General features: G+C 41.5%; 1 protein-coding gene across 3 annotated transcripts in view; it reads right to left on the bottom strand.

Moving 5' to 3' along the window:
* The window catches only part of LARS2 (leucyl-tRNA synthetase 2, mitochondrial), a 130,563-nt gene extending 110,122 nt beyond the window's left edge, over positions 1–20,441 (bottom strand). Inside the window, exons 1-3 of one of the 3 annotated variants that reach the window (XM_045529805.1) lie at positions 20,281–20,441; positions 15,503–15,757; positions 10,386–10,514 (exon numbers count right to left, since the gene is read on the bottom strand). In XM_045529805.1, the coding sequence (XP_045385761.1) occupies positions 10,386–10,514; positions 15,503–15,736 (363 nt within the window). In that variant the 5' untranslated portion in view covers positions 15,737–15,757; positions 20,281–20,441. The remainder of the gene's footprint in view (positions 1–10,385; positions 10,515–15,502; positions 15,758–20,280) is intronic. The other 2 variants (XM_045529806.1, XM_045529808.1) reach the window with 2 other exon arrangements.
* Between the last annotated feature and the right edge of the window lie 238 nt (positions 20,442–20,679).

The following is a 20,679-nucleotide window of genomic DNA, read 5'->3' as shown; positions in this document are numbered from 1 at the left end:
TTTTGTTACACGGATGAATTGTATGGTGGTTCTGAAGTCTGGGCTTTTAGTGTACCCATCACCTGAATAGTGTACACTGTACCCAATAGGTAATTTTTCATCCCTCACTCCCTCCTACCCTCCCCCTTCTGAATCTCCAGTGTCCATTGCGACACTCTATGTGACCACGCACACCCATAGCTTAGCTCCCATTTATAAGTGAGAATAAGTAGCATTTGTTTTTCCATTCCTGAGTTACTTCACTTAGGATAATGGTTTGGCCACATTTAATATGGTCGCTGCGTGACAAGTAGGAAGATACCTTAAACTCACACATATCCTCACATATCCATGCACTTTCTTAAGGTGGGTCACTTATGACAAGCCTCTGCAGAAGGCTGGTGCCAGACATTGGACATTCTTACCCAACTGAACAGACCACGCAGGTTCAAAGGGCCAGTAAAGTACTTGGCCCTCTTTTCAGTAAAAGGAGCCCAGCAGTTCTTCTTTCCCATAATTAAAGGTCCACATCAGATGCTTTGATTAAAAGCAGCTCAGCTGTTCTAGGCACAGCTGGTTGGACCAGGGGCAGTCCATCAGCAGAAGGCAGCCATCTATGGCCGGGGCAGGAAGGGGCTTGCCTCTAACTGCCCCAGGCAAGGATTCTGCCATATTGAAGGTGGTGGTAGATCTGACCCACTCACATCTGCTTTCTGGAAGGGATATACACTTAGTGAACAAACAGTCCTGCAGATCTCTTGAGCTTTCTGTTGCTCCAGGTAAGTTTGGTTTGTTACATCTGGACAGTATTTCCCAGTCTTGGGAATCTAGGGAGTTTGGAAAACTCTGGATTTTCAGGCTTGGAAATGATTCCCGAGCTACTACCTTCAATTCCTGAATCTCCACACCTCCTGAGGTCAGTTTGAATAGGCTCCTTTTCTTTTTTCTTTGATGTTTTTCAAATTACAAACACAATGCAAGCTTTATTGAACAAGTGAAATAACAAGATAAAGGCAAAACTGATAGTCACCCTGGCTACTACTCCTCAGTGATGTAACCAGTAACACCAGCCTTCATTTCCTCCCACACCTATCTCCTCACTCAAACACATACACACGAACACATGTACACATATACAGGAGCTTGCTTATTTTTTATGATAATAGAATCTATTATACAAGTTATTCTAGGGCCTGCTTTTTTTCATTTAACATTATATTATGGGCATATGTACAAAATATGTAAGTATGCGTATGTGCATGCATGTCTTTTCTAAAAATTTTAACATTCCCTGAGTATATCTATTCTATGCAGTTTAGGAAACTGACTAGACGTATCCCAATATGGTTGAGACCTGAGGTCTCTTTTCCTCTTGCTAAATGTGGCAGACCCAAAGTGTTTCACCCTCCCAAACAGCATTTTCTGCTTCTAGGAAACTGTTCCTCCTCCAACTTCATATAGTCCTGGTGAGGACTGCAATCTTAAAAATCCATCATCCTGGCTCCAGAGCAGGGCATGTACCTGAATCCTTATCCAGACAGCTCCAGTCTTGTCTGGAGCTGGGCAGGGTGCTGAGGCGTATGGGACTCTCTTTTCTCCTTGGTCAGGAGCCATAAGGGCTTTGGGTGGCTCTGACCCCTATCCTGTGGAAATGTCAGAGAAAATAAAGCCGGCATGTGGAGGGAAGCAGAAATGGGAAATGGGGAGAGACTGGGGAAACCGATCTGCTCCAAGGACCTGTTCTCAATCCTCCATGGGTCTGGCTCCTGCAACATTTCCTTTGATTCTGTGAGTTTCAGGATCTATGAAATTTAGGATCTGTAAAAACAAACAAAGCCTTCCTTTTTACTTAAGCTAGTCTGAGCTGGGTTTCAGCACCTGGTAGCCAAAAATCCTGACTAAAGCAAACACCCTTTAAAGATACAGTTTTCTCTTGAATATTGCTTGATCCACAGAAAACAAACATTCTCATGTATTCACTGTTAAGCTTCACAATTCTCTTTCTTTTTAATTTTCAAGAGCCAAAAAGAAAAATAAAGGGGAAAACTTAATTACCACTTGGATTCTTTGTCAGAACTGCCAAAGTGGCACTGATTCAATATTTCTGCCTATTAACATTCTGTTAGGTGCTGTCCATATTTTTAATAAAGTCAATACAGACACTGTCACAAACACCCATCTGGATTTACATAATATACTTATTCATTTCTATTTTTGTTTTCAGATGGAATTAACATGAAAAGATATTCTTAGCTCACATGTTATCTAAGCTGTCTACAAAAATAAAGTTTAAAAAGTCTTAAAGTTTCTTAATATTTCATATTCTTACCAAAAATTGACAAAAAAACAAATGCCTGCCCTAGAAAGAGTAACAGAATACAGACTGTGGGAAGGCCTTCTGACATCTCAAGATGTCATCTCAGAATACTTCTTTCTACGATGGACCAGATCACTGGAATAAACGTCTCTGTGAGCCCAGTTTCTATGAAACAGGAAAGGGTCCCATTGTTTCTATGCCCTGGGTTTCCCAGTGACCAAGCACAGAGCTAGCTCATTCTTGTGTTACAAGATGATTCACTACAGTCAAGAGAGAAATGAAGTGAAGACCTAAAACAGGATTACAAAATACTAAAGCTTGTCTTTTTCCCTCAGGCAGCAGCTTCTATTTTCTGGGCAAGCTGTTATGGTCCATTTATCAGATGCTTCCAGCATCATTCATGTCTTGGTCTCTTATGCATCGTTCAGATCAAATACCTCCATGCTAGGTACAGGATGCACTTTCTTGCCCTTGATTTCTCTATGGCCAAGACCGGAAGAACTCTAAACTCTTGTTTGAAGTTTTAAAATTCCAATTCCTTTTTTTCTATTACCATAACTTGTTTTTTAATTTTTCCATAGTTGAAAAAGTAACTGAACCTACAGCTAACAAGGAAGTGCTAACTAAGCAATTTACCCTAAACAAAAAAAGTCAGCGTCTGAATTTACATGCTAGGGGCCACCTGAGACCTCTCAATTGCCTAGACATTAACCTCTTCTTGGATATGAGTGCTTTCTGCAGCTTCAGAACACTTTTTACAGGTATTTGATACTTTTTATATCTATTAAAAATATACTTTGAGATATATATATCATATCAATTTGGAAAGACAGGAATGTGATATCACAGACAGGGCAGAGATTACTCATGATATTTTAAAATAATAAATGTAAAAATATTCAGAGGCTGAATCAAGAAAAAGTTCTAGTAGCTATAATTTGGAAATCCATAAAATAAACCTCCAGAGTCCAAAAAAACCATCATTTCTATTTGGTTCTTAGAACAAACATTCTTTGTATTTAAAATGGAGTGAGAAGCCAAAGGGACAGTGAAGCCACACGGAAATTTGGAAGGGCAGGACATCACCACGGTCTCTAGACTGAAGAGACCAGGTGAGCTAACAGAGCCCAAAGGCTGACCTCAGCCGCAGAAGCTCAGACAAGCTGGTCTGCCCAGAAGGAGCTAGATTAGTGGAGAAGACACCACCAGGGCAGAGAGAGAGAAATTCCCTGGCTTCCCCCATTCTCCTGCTCTCCAATCTTACCAGGATTTCCTATTATTCAAAACCAGCATGAGGCTGGCTTGGGAAGCATGACCTGCAGGGATCAGGTTCTGCCATACAAAGCAAAGCATGGATGGATCTGGTAGCAAACCGACCAAGGACCAGCACAGGAACACTAGCAGGACAGCATAACCTATCTCAATGTGAGATCTCAAAGAGGAGTCAGGGCCAGCCATTGAGATAGACGATCAGGAATTATTGATGAGGGGCAAACACAGGGATCAGAGCCCTGGCTGGGAGGCGAGGCCTGAGAGCTGGGGCTTGGCCAGCCTCTGCTGTGGACAGTCACATGGCCATGGCACACCCTGGCAGGGCCTCCTGCCCTCCTCCAGGCTGAGCCCTGGTGTCTCAGGGTCAGCAGGTGGGATGGAAGGCAACAGACTAGGAGAGAGGGATGTAGGTGAGAACACAGTTCCAAATGACAACATACGGACAAGGCTCTGGAGAGACATACCATGGGAAATGCCAAGGGGTTACTGCCTGGAGGGGCCTAGCAGGGAAGGGGTGGTCAAAGGGGACTCCAGTGTTATCTGTGTTGTCCTTCTTTTTCTTAAAAGGGGAACTATGGAGTTTTACGTACAATTTAAAAATACTTCAATTTTTAAGAAGGGACACTTGTGCCTCCAACACAAGAAGTAAGACCAAGTAGAGTAAAAGGTTTGGAGACAGAAGGGAAGGAAGCCAGGCAGCTGGTCATCTGCCTTCCCAGTGGAGACAGAAGTAATGCAACTGTTACTACAAAAGGGCCAGCCAGTTCTCCAGGGATGACCAGCTTTCTCCCCTTTCATCATAAACAAACTTTCTATCTGAAGCCAATTCAGCTTCTAATTGAGAGCGACCATGGTTACTGCTTCTCAAAAAACTGCTATTTTCAGAGAGTGTCGTGGTGTCTTTGGAGTAGATTCAATCCTTTTTATTTCCAAGAAATGAGAAACACAATATTTAATTTTGTTTAGCAAGTGTAATAACCCATCATTATTACAGATTGGGGATAAAAATCAAGCGAACACTTCAGATTAAAAAAAACAAATGACAGTACCTAGGCCCAAAGCAGCAGACCTCCTCTGGGAACCTGGGGAGACGTGACAGGCAGATAAATCAGCCAGTTTCCAATCAAGACACTGGACCAGCAATTCATTCTCCCTTTCAAATTACATCTGAGAAGATAAGCCCTGGAAATCCACTACCTACTTTCGGATGCTACAGAGATTTGAAAATTTGAACTAAATGCCATGCTATGCACTCTCTAGGCACTTCATAAACACTGTTGACTGGCAAACTGAAGCTCATGGAACGTATATTATCGTGTACTTGCTAAGAACTTCCCTTGCTTCCTGATATTTGTGGATAATTATATTATGATTATGCGACTGCCAGACACATAGCCTCAATTTTCCTCCTCCTCCTCCGCAGTGAATAGCAAAAAGGCCCAAGCAGAAAACTCTACTTGGGCAATGCCTGGTGGCTTTTTGCCTGAGACAAATGAGTCCAAGCCCAACTCCATGAAGGTGGGACTTGGCACTTTGATGCTTTTATTACCCAGCTTCTGGACCAGAAGGTGCTGGGGAGACTAGCTGAGGTGGGGGGCGGGCAATTTTATTTTCCAACCATCTGTGCATACAACATATGAAAACACAACAAAATCACCATATGGAGCTAAGCTTTAAATATGTCATCAGACATTCTATGAGTTTGAGAAGAAACCGACTGGCAATGCAGCCTTTTCTGACTACTGAAAGAGAATAATTTATCTCTGGCTTTCAAATGGCCCCTGCTCAAACACCCAAACCTCAGGACTCCCTTATTATTACTACTATTAATTGGGTTACACTTGAAAACTCAGTATAGTTTTTAGAGGGTTTTCTCAGTGATCATCTCATATAATAAATCCATGAGGTGGGTAGGGCAAGTATTGTCATTGCTTTGACAATTGATTCCTGATTGATGTCATACCTAAACCACCTGCTACACCACTTACACAGTCCACATCTAACCTATGTGTGTGTCCATGGTCCGGTCGGATGCTTTCTTCTCATTTCAGTGTGATCTGTTTTGAACCTAGAGAACCACGTCATTTGGCTCTGTAGAACACCCCTTCCCAGTCATCTAAGTGCCAAATCTGGAGGAGCACTTGCGTCAGAACTACCTGGAATGTCTACTTAAAATGCAGATTCCTGAGCCTCAGTCAGGACTGAATCATAATCTGCCTTTTTAGCAAACTCCTTGGGGGATCATTACACACCCTAATGTTTAAGAATCACTGCCACATGCAGAAAGGCTTACAAAGCATAAATGGTTGGATGCCAAACTTGATGGTGACAGCTTTATGTATTCTGGGCAATGTTTCTCAAATCCCACAGGCTCAAATTGAGAGGTATGCTAGTTCTCCCTGATGATTTTTAAATTTTTGTTTTCACATAAATGATAATCTTAAAAAAGATTACTCAAGATAAGAATATTCTGGGTCATCCAGATCACCTTACATGGTAGTCATCAGAACTGTTTGTGAACATTCTGATTCTCCTCCCCATCCTTGCACATGGGAGGAGCACACTTCTTTAACCTCTCTGAGGATGGATATGGCCACATCAGTGTAAGTGACTTGAGTCCAGGTGGAAGATTTAGGAGCCAGTGGGGATTCACCACACCCCTTCCCCCTGGCCACAGAAATCAGAGAGGCACTTGCTGAGATAAGAACCACCATCAGCCAGATCCTGAACGCTTTGAACAGAGCTCTCCTGCTGGACATGTAGCAAAAGCAAGAAATAAGCTTTTGTTGTTTTAAGCCACTGAGATTTAGAGACTGTCTATTACTGCAGCATAACCTAATTGTTCTGATTGATAAACCTTAACACCAAGAACTACCACAAGAATTGGCCATCTGAGGTTGCCTTTGTGTTAATAATCACAAAGATTTAGATCTGTGAGAGAAAAAAGAAAATGCAGTCTGGAATATTAACAAATTCCTTGAAAAAAATAATTTCTTAAAATAACATAGAAAAAAATAGAAGATCTGAATAACCCTACAGCCATCAAAGAAACAGAACTGTAATTTTAAAACTTCCCACAAAGAAAATTCTAGGTCCAGATACCATTATTGGTGAATGTTATAAAACATTTAAGGAAGAAATAATAACAAAAATGTATGACATTTTCAGAAAACAGGAAGAAAATACTTCCTAGATTGTTTTGTGAAGCCAGCATAACCCTGATACCAAAACCAGATAAGGAAATTATAAGAAAAGAAAATTACAGATCAATATCCCTCATGCACAGGACATTAGCAAATTGAATACAGCAATATATACATTAGGAAAAAAAAACCCATCATGACCAAATGGAATTTGTCCCAGGAATGCAAGGTTGGTTTAAGACAAAAAAAATTAATCACCATGATAGTACACATTAACAGATTAAAGGAGAAAACCCATGTATCATCTCAATACATGCAGAAAAGGCATCTAATAATCAATACTTATTCATGATAAAAATTCTCAGCAAACTAGGAATAAAGGGAACCTGCAGCTTTGGGGCCACATGTGGCCTTCTGGATCCTTGACTGCAGTCTTTTGACTGAATCTAAATTTTTCAAACAAATCCTTTTAATAAAGGGATTTGTTCAAGTTAGGATTTGGTCAAAGGACCATAATTGGGGATCTGGAGGGCCACACCCCTGGAACACGAAAAACTTATGGAGTAGATTGGGAGGAAGAAGCCAAGATGCAGGGGAAAATTCTGGACAGTAGGGTCTCCTGCCAAGAGAGCAGAGTGTTTTAGGAGGGAGGAAATGTTCCACAGTATTACATGTTGCTGAGGTTGAGAAACAAGAAGACGGAGACACATCCATGGAGGTCACCAGTCACCCGGAGAGCAGACTCGCTCCCTGGGTCACTTCACTCTTTATTTCCCATAACACTGTTCCCAGTGTGCCTTACAACTACTTCACATATCTCCATTCTAGAACAAAGCAAACCAACAAATTAACAAGTTATAGAAAAAGACAAAGTTTGCTGGATTTTTCTTGGGCCTACTGCCTGATTTTCAACCTATGACTTCTGCATTTCTATTTAATACAGTAAAAAGCCCAGTGATTAGAACAAAGCTAGTGCTCAATGACTATTTATTGACTGAATACATGTGTCAGACCCTGTTTGACAGTTCCAGATTAGATATTCCTTCCCTCCTTAGGGTAAGGATCATTAAACCAAACTGATTCCAATCCCACTCAATCTCACGAGTAGTCCTGACAACGGGCAGGAAGGATTTTAAAATGACAAGGACATGCAACAGGCTTTCTTTCACATTGTTGACAATAAAAGTAAGATTTCTGTTTCTCTTTTGCCACATCACTTAAAAATGTCCAGACAAGTTTTCACCAAGTTGGGTTATTCTGTTTGAGATGCTCTGATTTACATTTGAACTGTGAAAATTAACAAGAAATTAATTTCAGAAGAACCTAGCGGACACTCCAAGAAGATGGCTTGTCATCTTAAACAGAGCAACTGAAACTGAAGAACAAAAAGACAACTCTAAGCACCTGTTGATCACACAGACTAAGATACCATAAACTAAATAACAAATAGAGGTTTCAAACACAAGGCATAAATCACGTCACAGGACAGGTAATATGAATCGCAGGCCATGAAACATGAAAGGCAGTCAAGCTGCTTCTCAGAGAACAGCTCCATGCACTATACTCCAGGCAGAGGAGAGCAAGGATTCATTTATTAAATGCTGGTGAATCGCTTTCCTTAGCAGCTCAGAGTAAATCAGATCAGTATCAATAATAATTACAGCTATCAACTTTTATGGGATTATTATGTGCCAGACACATGCACAACAACCCTGTGAGGGAGAAATTATTGTTATCCATATGGTAAAGATAAGGAAAGTGGGAGACATTAAATGACTGTGCAAGGCCACTCAGCTAGAAAGTGGTGGGTTCAATCTCGGTTGTCCAATTCCTGGGCCCAGCCCGATCTTGGGCTTCAGTTACGGCAGAAGGACTCTCTCGTGTATTTGGGGCCTGAGCTGCCTACAAGGTCCCAGTTCCTCTGGGCCTAGGGCTCTGCCTTCAGCTTCCTCTGTAACATCTCATCTCATCCAAGGGAATTAGAATCTCACCTACACCACCCTTAACCACTTTTCTGCTAATAGGCTTCCCTACATCCTATCATAAATGTACAGTTTTGTAATAAAAGCTTAATCTTCAGTGATTTGCTGGCAATCACTAATTGTCCAAAATAAATTGGCATAAGTAAAACAATAAGACAAATCTACTTGAAGAATCACAGATAAAGAATTATACTTTAGGCCAAGGGCCAATTCATTCTGCCCTACCTCTTTCTAATAAACATAGCAGAAATAATAGAAAACAATGTCTGGGGAAACTAATGTCTGACAAAAGTCAAGGAGACAAATACCCTTGGTCACTGTAAAGCAGAACACAAATCTCTGAATTTAGTAGTATAAAGTTATTAACTCTTCAAGTGCAGAGACATTACAACTTGATCTTCTTCTAGGAATACTTCTTATTGCCAATGTCAGCTCAAGATAAATTTTCAAACCAGTTATGACAACAGATGCACTTACCTTCCTAAATGAAAATCTTTATAAAGAACTGGAAGGTGGACGATATCATTTGTATAGGCCCTGTCTGATTAATAACAGCAGTAGCCAGTGGGGTGTCAGTAAATGTTTACCAGTTGGCTCTATGGAGGAAAAGGCCCTGATTTATAGGTTTGCTGATTTCCATGGTGTAAATATTCCCACTATGGCAGATTTCAAGCTACCAAGGTGACTAACACAAAGTAGAGCAGAAATGTACACAGACGACTCTCAGGAACTGGTGTGAGTAGATTCTCTCCTGCCTGGCATTTGCTAATACTTACTGACTACATACTATGTGCTAGGGATGTTCTAAGTGCTTCATAGTCATTCTCTTTGAACTCTTGTAACAAGCCAATGGGGCAAGCACTACTTTATTTCCATTTTACAGATGAGAAGAAACTAGGTCTTCATGAGGTTAATTAACTAGTCAAAGGTCATACAACTAGTAAGTGTTATGAGCTGGCATTTGAACCCTGGCAGTTTGGGGTCAATGGTTCACAATCTCAGCCCCTCTTCACGCCTGCCTGCCTCCACTGGTGGTTAAAGAAGGTGTTATGATCATTGCCGCCCCATCATATAGACGAGTATTGCTGAAGAGTAAAGAGCAGCTCTGAGGCAATGGGCAGTGGGGTAAAGAGGGCTGATCCACATCAGCCAGGTAAGGGTATCTGTCCTCCTCTCTCCCAGTCAATTTCATCTCGTCCTTTAAACCCACGTCAGATGTTCCCTTTTCAGTGGAACCTTTCCCAACTCCCCCAACTATTTTTTTCTTACAAAATGTTACTTTTTCCATTATAAAATAAATACACGCTCAGAAAATATCAAATAGAAAGGAACAAAATCTCTTGTGGCCCCACCTGCCACTCACAGCATTGATTGTATTTGTGGCTTCAATCCCTCACACAATGATTCTCTATTTACGGGTGAGCTCCTCCTGGGAAGAGAGCAGTTAGCCACATTTGTATCCACCTTTCGCCCCATTCCCACCCCATCTCCATCTCTAGCACAACACCCAACACAGAGCTGCCCTTCAATTCATCTAGATGCTTTAGGAAACTCTGAGCTTCTATGTTCATCTTCAAAGATGTCATAATCTTAACTAAAGTTGGTTTTCTTCATTTGTCTTGAACACATATCACTACATTCTTCTCCTGGGTGTGGCACACAGGGGCTGTCCTAGCAGCCACCTTTCCTTACCTGCATCCCTTTCATCTTCTGGAATCGTGCAATGGTGTCGCTGATGGTGTAGACACGCACGTGGCCCATGTGCAGCTTACCAGAGGGATAAGGGAACATGGAAAGCACATAAAACTTGGGCTTTGATTTCTAGGAAGGAATGACAATGAGTATTTATTAAGCATTTTCTGGGAATTCTGCATGCATACATAATATTTTGGCATTTTCCTCAAAGTAATAATTTAACATTTTAAAAAATACTGTTCCTAAAAATGTCAAAAAATAAATTCAAAGCCCTGGTTTAAGCTAAAGAATGTCCAGAATAATGCCAAACAACCTGTAAGTGCTAATTACCCATATATACTTTATTTTTTTCCTCTCTAAAAGCTTTTCTTTTAAGACAGCTTCTATCTAGGTCTTCAAGAACTGTTTTTCCAAATGAAGCTTTAACACATATATCCATGTAATTCAAGGAAGCAATAGTTGAATCACACAGATGTGACATCTCTAAAAATGGATGCTCTTCTTAAATTCCTTATAGCTGCATTCAGACTAGATTTAGCAGTAAGAGCAGGATCCTAAGGTACCCAGTTTGGGTCCTGAGTTTCCCCCACTGTATTGTGATCTCTTTCAACAGAAAAAGTTGAAATAGGAAGGTAATGAGGAGATCTTAACCAAAAAAGAGAGAAGGTTGTTGTTTTCCATGGGTGACAAATAGGCAGCCTCAGACCAAGGTTATGTAACTCTCCAGCTTCCAAAGCAGCTGCTGCATCATGAGAAACACAAGAAAACTGTACATGTATCTGAACAGAATGAACACAGGGCAATGAGTCCTTAATGGGCCGCTGACTTTTGGCATCTTAGGTCTTCCATCGGTAAAACAGTGAATGTTGTCATGAGTTTGTGCACATGAAGGGATAAGGCTCCAAAGAAAAGGAGGTAGTCATCGAATGGACTCCTTACTGGGGACACCTATTGTTCAAGGGCAAGGACTGTGTTTTAATCACCTCTTTCTCAGTGCCTGCCCCACCACCCGGCAGGAGTTTAATAGCTATTGGGTAAATGTTTGTTGGCCTTTGTCCTCCAAAAGCTTGATAACCTGCCCCCTGTAAAGCACTTTTTAGCACACAGCATTTACCCCAGCAAACTGTCCAGGTAATAGACAGGTTTCCTCTAACCGGCCTCAAATCCTTTCATGCCAGGAGGGAGGGGGGCTCTGAAGAAAGGAAGAGCAACAGGTAACTGCTTCTGTTTGGTCACTGAGGGTCAGACCTTCTGCTATTATCACTGTTTTATTTATTTCTGCCTTCTGTATTTCTTTTTCTGGCCTCACTTCCTTCCTAGAACTTTACTAGAGTTCTTTAAGAATTTGCTTCCCCCCAAGCAATGAAAACAAATGCAAAACAGAATGTTCATAACCCTTCTTTTGTGTACACGTGTGGGAGGATGGTTTTTTATTTTGCATGACTGATAATGGACATAGCCAACTGTAATCATGGGAGTAGAAGAAATCAGAAATCAGATTCTTGCCAAGAAGTTCTTAATCTTCCTTCCTTCAGCAAAGAAGTTAAACAAACCCTTTAACACTGGAAAGAAAAAAAAATACAACTAGGGTGGAACTATTCTCTATGCTAACCATCTAGAAATCACCAAGCAGTGGTCAGGAAAGCTGCCTGAAGGAAAAGAAGGGAAAAAGAGAATAAACAAGGGATCTGGATCATACACAAACTAGAAAATCATCCGTTAACTATAGAAATGACAACTACGGTTTATTTATATAAACAGGATGGAAAGCAACACATGGGTCATACTTTAATAGGATATCTTGGATTCATAACTGTTAGGAAAACCTTAGGAGTGTGAGGAAAAACCTGAGACTTGAGTTGATGGGGACTCAGGAACTTCGTAACTGTCATTGAGAAGGCAAGTGACAGATAATCCTCTCAGCTCGTGAACAAGCCCCTCAAAGGAGGTGTAGGAACTCATTTTTTACTTAGTGCAGAATTGGAAATAAGAAAACCATCCACTCTATTCAAACTTTACTCCTTCTTGCAATGTATTAGGCCTATGGCCTTTTCTTCAGAAATTTTTAGAAATATAAGAGAAAGAGCTGTTAGAATTCTTTGGGAACTAGAAAAAGTAAAATCCTTGATATAAGCTGTTTCTAGTTTTTCATTTTAAAGTTTTTACCTAGAACTATTTTTATTATAATCACCTTGTTTTTATTAGTTATGTTTATTTAACAATCTTGTCCCAAACATTTTCCACACATAGCTTCTTCACTAGTGTCTCCTTTTTGTATGTTTGTTCAATGAAGATTAAAAAATTAAAAGCAAAATCAAATGATTCATTATACATTAGCTAGGCCAAGCTCTAAATCTGAGTTTATCAAAAACATAGAGAAAAGTACTGTTAGCAAAAGTCTTTAATATTCATGAATATTTTTGGTTATTGCAGAAAAAGTATTCAGCTTACTGCCTGTCCCTGCATTTTGCTTTTTGGTGTGAATTAAGTCATTTTCCTCTATGACAATGAAATGAGTTCTATCATCTGGGGGTGGAAAGGAGAGACGGAATGACGGGAGTTTATATTATAATTGAGCAGGAATCTGACTGAAAGGGAAATTTTCATAATTATATAAAAGTATAAGAATTTAAGCCTTTTAAAAAATTAAGATTGTAAGTGATGGGGAAAGAATGGCTTTTAGAAGTGGGTCCTATTATTTTTGTCAGCTTCTGACTTTAGAAGAAAGATGACTTCTGACTCTTTATATAACAGATCATGCTCTGAAGTTGTCGCTGGGCCTAGAGGATGGCGGTGTAAATGGAGTACCTCAATGGGAGTCCAGAGCCCTAGTTCTGGCACTAGCTTTGCCACTAGCTGTGAGGCCTTGGACAAATTCCTTTGCCTTTCTGAGCTTAGTTGCTCTCTGTAAATCAAAGGTGAGACAAAAGAAATTTTCAGGCGAAACCATGAGCTCAGGAATCAAACGTGTCTAGCTTTGAATCCTGGCTCTGTCACATGCTAGTTGTGCATCTTGGCAGATTACCAAACCTCTGTCTGAGCCTCAGTTTTCTGACTCTCGAAATGCGGATAATAACACCTATCCTCAGGGTTGTTTCAGGATTAAATGATAATTGATGGAATGACGGTGCCTGGCACATGGTAAAATGCTCATTAAATAGAAGTGGCTTTTTTTTTAAAAATAATGATTATGGCAAGACATTCAATTTGGAAAAACTCATTTGGGTGGATTCCAAATGTATCTAATACCAGAGTGAGATCAATTATAAATGCTTCAAAAATCCACCAGCATACAGTCATAGTTTCACTTCCTGATAATGACACATCACATGTTTTGATCTTCTTGTACTTTTTATTTATATAACACTTCAGTTTGTAAAATGTGTTCAGCCACATTTTCTCATTTGATTTTCAAAACAATTCTGTGAGATAAACAATGCAAGGAGCCCGAGAATCCAAGAGGTTAGACGACGTGACCTGGACCACACTGATTTCTTGGGGCAGAGCTGGTGTTACAGAGTGCTCTTTCCACTTTGCCATTTCCTGATTCAAATCCTGACAGAGTGCCACCAGGGGATCACACACCATGTCCCCTAAGCTATCTCCCCAATTATCAAAGCATAGTTTATTTTGATCCATTTAGTGTTTAAAAAAAAATATATATGCCTAAGAAGAATGAGATAACATAAAACCAATAAGCTACAACTTCAAAATGTTTGGCAGTCACTAAATTATAACCTAAACCAAAAGAAAAAAAGGCTAATTTTACTCTCTTCACTCAGAATTAAACTGTTCCCTAGAGTTTGTTTCCAAAATACATTTAGAAGCATTGGTCTGGTCATGTTGATATAATACAACAGCTTTCACTTCATAATGAGGTAAACGTCAAGCTTTCATTGTAAAACCATGTATCACATTCAAATCTTCCTTTTTATCATTTCATTTTACTTGTTACATACCGTATCTCTCTCAATAGATTTTCCTTCTGACCAATGCCCCAAACCATCACTCAGTTTAACACAAATAGCTCCCCTCCCCCTGTCCGTTTTTCAAATGACTAATCTCACAGAAAGGACAAGTGTGATGACAGTGAGAATCGGGAGATGGGGAAAAGGCAAGTCCAGCGAAGTGTAGTCTTGCACAGCTATACTTACTCAACTGCTTGCCTTGGGCCCAATCTCTTTAATTAAACACAGAGGGTCTGTACTATGTAACTATAACTATTACAAAGGGATAGTCAGAATTTAAGACTAAAACTCCTATCTTCACTCTGATCAGATTCAAACATTTCATGTGACAAATCCCATGCCCCATCTGTCATTTTGACCAGTATCAAGAAGTAAGTGTTATCACACTTACCCCAGCAGGCTGTCCTCCCAGAAAAGGAGCAAAGCATACTCCATAGAAACTGGCTACATCCAAGTACTTAACACAATTAATTCAGATAACGTGTGGAGCTGGTGCATCTAGACCAGCAGCCTAGGGTCCACTAACTCATATAGCTGCTACTGCAAGGTTGGACCCCAGACCCAGATCACACTGGGGGAGGGGCTGGTATCCCCAAAACCATGGTGCTGTGGTGGCAGAACAGAGTTGGAGGCCAAGGTCATGCCAGGGGAGGGGGTAGATACTTCTCAGAACATGCAGCCAGTGAGGGGCCCAGGTGTCTTTCCTGGAGTCTCTCATCTGACCCCTCCAGATCCCTGTTTCCTGCCCCCTGTGCAATGGACCACAAAGGACCCGACAGCTGCTAGAGCTCCTGCCTTCATGAGCTTCCCCCAGTAAATGTTGCTCCAGAATGCCTGGTGTGGTGCTGTCTGCCAGGCACTTCATGTGTACAATATATGACCACGTACACATCCACCACATTAGAAACTCTTCTAAGCACTGCCCTTGTATCATCTCAGTTATCCCTCACAATCCTTTTATGCCTCACAATAGTGCAACCATTATTGTCACCCTCCATTTTAGACAAGAAAAATGAAGCAGAGAAAGTCAATAATTTGGTTCAAGTCACATACTTAATAACTTATTTGAACCCAGGCAGTCTGACCCCAGAGTCCAAGCCCTTAGCCCCTCTTCTCTACCCTCTCAGAATCTCTCAGAATACTCACATCAGCTTCTGAAATTTTGGAGGCCTGTTCTTTTATTCGTTGATGCCACCACATCTCAACATCCTTTCTTGTCTGCAACGTATACTCTTTCGTCCACTTTCCTGTGGCACTGTAAATACTTCTGGTACATGCTGGAATTACTTTCCTTTCCCACTTGATGACATCTGGCCCACCATGTAGCTGTCTTTTCAGAAGAGAGGCATAAAAACCCAATCTCTGCCAAGCAGAAGCCATTCTTCAGAGGGTGAGAAGGGCCTGAAAAAGAGGGCAGAAAGCACACTTATGAGCTGCCTGGAACCTTCTCCCAAGCTTATCTTTCCATTAAGCACAGCCCAGTATTTCTTGACCGTTCACACGCTTTCTTCTTATTCTTTTAATGATTTCTCTCCCTGAAAAGCATACTTTAGAGGTTCAATTGAACTAAACACAAACTCTGTAATGGAAAATATCAAGGTGGTCAGTGCCCCCCAGCACCAAAGATACAAAAACCCTGTAGGAACAAATGGAGACCACCAGCCGGGCCAGCTCCTGCACAGCCTCACCAGCTGCATGGAAGACAAGGGAGTCCCCTTCCTCCCTTCCCTGTAGGCCAGCCCAGGGCCTCTCCAGCAGGCTCTGAGTCCCATCTCTCCAGAACTCAGAAGAGCTCCAAGCACAGCTTGGCTTGGCCTTAGGTTCAGATATCAGAAGGGGTTGGAACACAGGTCTCCCAGAGGACCAGAGACTGAGCATTTTTCATACATATTATGAGTTAAATATATTCTGTAGTCTGACCCAGGAAATAACTATTTAGAAGACTGTTTATCCCTTTAGTTCCTCATTCACTTAGCAAATATTTGTTAAGTGCCACTAGGTCCATACACTGTTCTAGGCACTGGGCATACACCAGTGAACAAAAACAAAGTCCCTTCTTTCACGGCACTTACATACTAGCAGGGAAGTAGATAAGAAACAAATAAATATGACCTCATTCAAGAAGTTTCATGCTTTTTCACTGTTTAAAGGGTTGAAACAAGATTTCACCAAATACTTAAGATTTATGACTAAATTCCCTAAACATTCTGCCTTCTTGCATAATAGCATTTGAGAAGTGCTACAGTGAAAAAACAGTGAAAACAGATCTTTTAAAAACAAGAGAAAAATAAAGAAACCTGGCACTCTATACTGGTGTTAATTCTTTGATGCTCTCAAAATTCTTTCCATATCTATAGGGTATAGCCTGCTGGATCACAAATGTTGCTGGGAAGGGCAATATAGGCTTATACAAGTGAGTTTCACTCACATAAAATGGCATCATAGTGTTAGCATCTTACAAGTTGGTCTGCCAAAGTTGTTGACATGCCAATTACCACTGTATTAAACACCTCTTGTTTTGTTTTTTTCCTCACTACAACCTCAAATTCCTGGCTCAAGCTATCCTCCTGCCTCAGCCTCCTGAGTAGCTGGGGCTACAGGTATAAGCCACTGTGCTCAGCTAATTTTTATTTTTTTGTAAAGACAGAGTCTCACTCTTGCTCAGGTTGGTCTCTAACTCCTGAGTTCAAGCGATTCTCTCACCTTGGCCTCCCAGAGTGCTAGGATTACAGGCGTAAGTCGCTGCACCCAGACTTAAATACCTCTTGCTTCTTTAGTGGTAGAATCTAAAAAACCAATCTCCTATTAGTTAGGCTTGGCTATTTTTTTTTTTTTTTTTTTTGAGACAGAGTCTCACTCTGTTGCCCGGGCTAGAGTGCCATGGCGTCTGCCTAGCTCACAGCAACCTCAAATTCCTGGGCTCAAGCGATCCTACTGCCTCAGCCTCCCGAGTAGCTGGGACTACAGGCATGCGCCACCATGCCCGGCTAATTTTTTCTATATATATATTTTTTAGCTGTCCAAAACATTTCTTTCTATTTTTAGTAGAGACGGGGTCTCGCTCTTGCTCAGGCTGGTCTCGAACTCCTGACCTCAAGCAATCCTCCCGCCTCGGCCTCCCAGAGTGCTAGGATTACAGGCATGAGAGGCTTGGCTATTTTAAAGCTTAGATGTAACTATAGGTATTAAGGTAAACTATATGAAATTGGTTAAATATTAGCAATCCCATATGACCAGCCTGATATTGTACGCTTAAGACAATTACATTTATTTTTAGGGCTTAGGTTTCTATCTACAGGAATCATTGATTGTATGATTCTCTTGGTAAGTCAGCATTTCCATACCTTTGCAAGTCAAAGAATGCCTGTTTAGCAGAAGGCACACAGATAGATGCCCAATGTTTGTCTCCTAGACAGCATTGCCTAAGGACACATAAGGAGAGTGTTCTGGGCTATCCTCTCAAATAGAAACAATGCGAAACAACAAAAGTATAAGATACAAATTGACCTGACTTGCAATTTCACAAGTTTTTGGTTTCAGTGCTGGTTAGCCATTGTGATGAATGAAACATCAAAGAGTGCAGACAGATCACCAATATGAGCAATATAAAGAATGGTTATTCATTCACTTAAAATTCTAACCTTGTCTCTGTAACTTACTTATACTATACACCTAAATCATAAACAACACATGATAACACTCCCTGTCCATACAACAAGAACAAGCTTTCTAAAAATGTTTACATAATACCTGGCTCACTAATAACCTCTCCTTTGCACAAATAAACCAATGGACTAAAGAATCTTGAAACAGATCTGGGTATTTTAAAGAATTTAAAGTTCATTTAGGGCCAGGCACAATGGCTCATGCCTGTAATCCTAGCACTTTGGGAGGCCAAGGAGAGAGGATCACTTAAGGTCAGAAGTACAAGACCAGCCTGAGTAAGAGTGAGACCCCTGTCTGTACTAAAAATAGAAAAATTAGCCCAGCATGGTGGCATGTGCCTGTAGGCCCAGCTACTTGGGAGGCTGAGGCAGGAGTATTGCTCAAGCTCAGGAGTTTGAGGTTACAGTGAGCTATGATGACACCACTGCACTCTAGCCGGGGTGACAGAGCCAGACCCTGTCTCAAAATAACCAAATAAAGTTCATTTATAAAACAAAAAAGCACAAGCAGATTAGAAAGCAATAGATTATTCAATGAATGGGAGAAAAATTAAAATTAGAGCCTGACCTCAAATCATAAAACACAGCAAATCCCAGACAAAGAATGTTTTTTAAAAATACTATAAAACAAAGCTGAAAACACAGGTGAGTATTTAATAAATCTTTACAAGGTGCAGGATGTTCTCTCCTGAGCATAAAAACAATGGAAAAATTCACAAAGGAAAATATTAATAAATATGACTCTAAAAATGTATCTGTATATCAAAAACATAATGAACAAAATTAGAAAGCAAACAATTAGCTGAGAAAAAAGGTTTATGAAAACGCAATGATAAACTCCTAAATTCATGTATGAGAAGAGAAACGCTAAAAACCTAATTTTAAAAATGGGCAAAGGAAAATAGGAAAGGGAACATATTATACACATGGATAATATGAAAAAGATCAACTTTATGACAAATCAAGTAAAAACAACAATGAAATAGTTTATTTATCAGATTGGCAAAAATTTGTTTAAATCAAAAGAAATATGCATTTTTATAAACTGCTGGTGGGAATATAAATTGATTCCACCTCTCTGGGGAGCAATCTGGTAATGTGAATCAAGACTTTTAAGAAAAGTTCACACCCTTTGGGTTAGGGATCCCCAGAGTCACTCTCAGATTCTGATTCACAAAAATCAAAATATAGTCTGTACTCATGGCTATGATTCATTACAGAACTTCCTATTCCCTTCCTTTACTTCCCAGGCCCTGCTCTTAGCCACTCCAGTACCCCTCCACCAAAGCCTATGGGCACAGCCTGTTTTTGACAGCAAGGAGCAGATATTTTTTTAGAGGGCTATGTGGATACAATAAGTGAAAGTTGTGGCTTATGTCTTATGTTTATGATCAACTTGGCCCTTTTCTTCCTTAGCTCATCCAGTTCCTTCCCTACATGTTTGGAATCTTGTCTCTTCTTCCACATCCTTCCAAAGCATCATTCCCCACTACTCCAGCCCTCTTTAGAATCAGCGCTGACCTCAACCGCACTTGGGGCTTAAGGGTAAGGTTTCTGAGAATAGGAGGGTCCTGAGTATTGGACCCAAAATGATGATCCTATTATATAGACACAGAAACCTAGGAGAAGTGAAGGAGACAAAGAAACAGAACACCTGGGAGAGGCATATGAGGGCATTTGTGCACACCCAAAAGAAAGAGCAAGAATGTACATGGGAAAATTCATCTTAAGGAAACTAAGTTTTGTGGCAAAAAATACATATCTTGGATTTTGCAGCTACGCGTTCTCTGTGTAATCTCAAGCAAACTATTTTCCTGTCTGGAACCTCATCTTCCGTCTCTGTAAGTTAAGGAAGTAGACCCATATGATTTCTGAGGACCTTCGAGCCCTGACATGTTGTGGCAATGGGCCCCGGAGATGTATCGGATGACTTTCAGCTGGGTCCAAAGCCCAGGGAGCAAAGATCCAGCGATGAACTGCGGTAGCGGAACAATGGAGAGGGGGACTTGAGTACAAAACTATGTGTACATGTGCGTTTTTCGGGGAAAGAATCCAGCACTATCAATGGGGTTGGTGGTTCAAAGAGCCTGAAGACCTGGATCTCAGAGACTTTCCACTTTGGAAACTGCAAGGTTCCGGAACCACCTAACCCAGCCCGCACCTTCCCTTCCTGCCTCAGCAAGTCGGAACCTCTTGATCCGAGGAGAGAGCAGATCGGGCCACGCTTCTTGTTCTGTTGAGCCCCAGCAAGGGGGTTACCTGCTCATAGGCTCTGACCTGCAGCTCCTCTATGCCTCGTTTCCCACCTTCAGGCGAGCACGGCCGGGACGGTCACCATGGGCGCCGCCATGTTGGCAGAACAACAACTTTATCGAGAGCGGCCGCCACAGACACAGACAGGCGGGGGCGGAGCCGCGGGGGGAGGAAGAGGCGGAGTCCGGGGCTCCCGGCAGCCCGTGGGGCGGGGCGGCGGGAGGAGGAAGAGGCGGAGTCCGGGGCTCCCGGCAGCCCGTGGGGCGGGGCGGCGGGAGGAGGAAGAGGCGGAGTCCGGGGCTCCCGGCAGCCCGTGGGGCGGGGCGGCGCGGGCGGAGCCTCGGGCGGGGGAAGAGGCGGAGTCCGGGGCTCCCGGCAGCCCGTGGGGCGGGGCGGCGGGGGCGG

The sequence above is a fragment of the Lemur catta genome, chromosome 18, assembly GCF_020740605.2.
Source record: "Lemur catta isolate mLemCat1 chromosome 18, mLemCat1.pri, whole genome shotgun sequence".
Lineage (NCBI taxonomy): Eukaryota > Metazoa > Chordata > Mammalia > Primates > Lemuridae > Lemur > Lemur catta.
The sequence above is the reverse complement of the archived record's forward strand: the minus strand, read 5'-3'. Positions and strand labels throughout refer to the sequence as shown.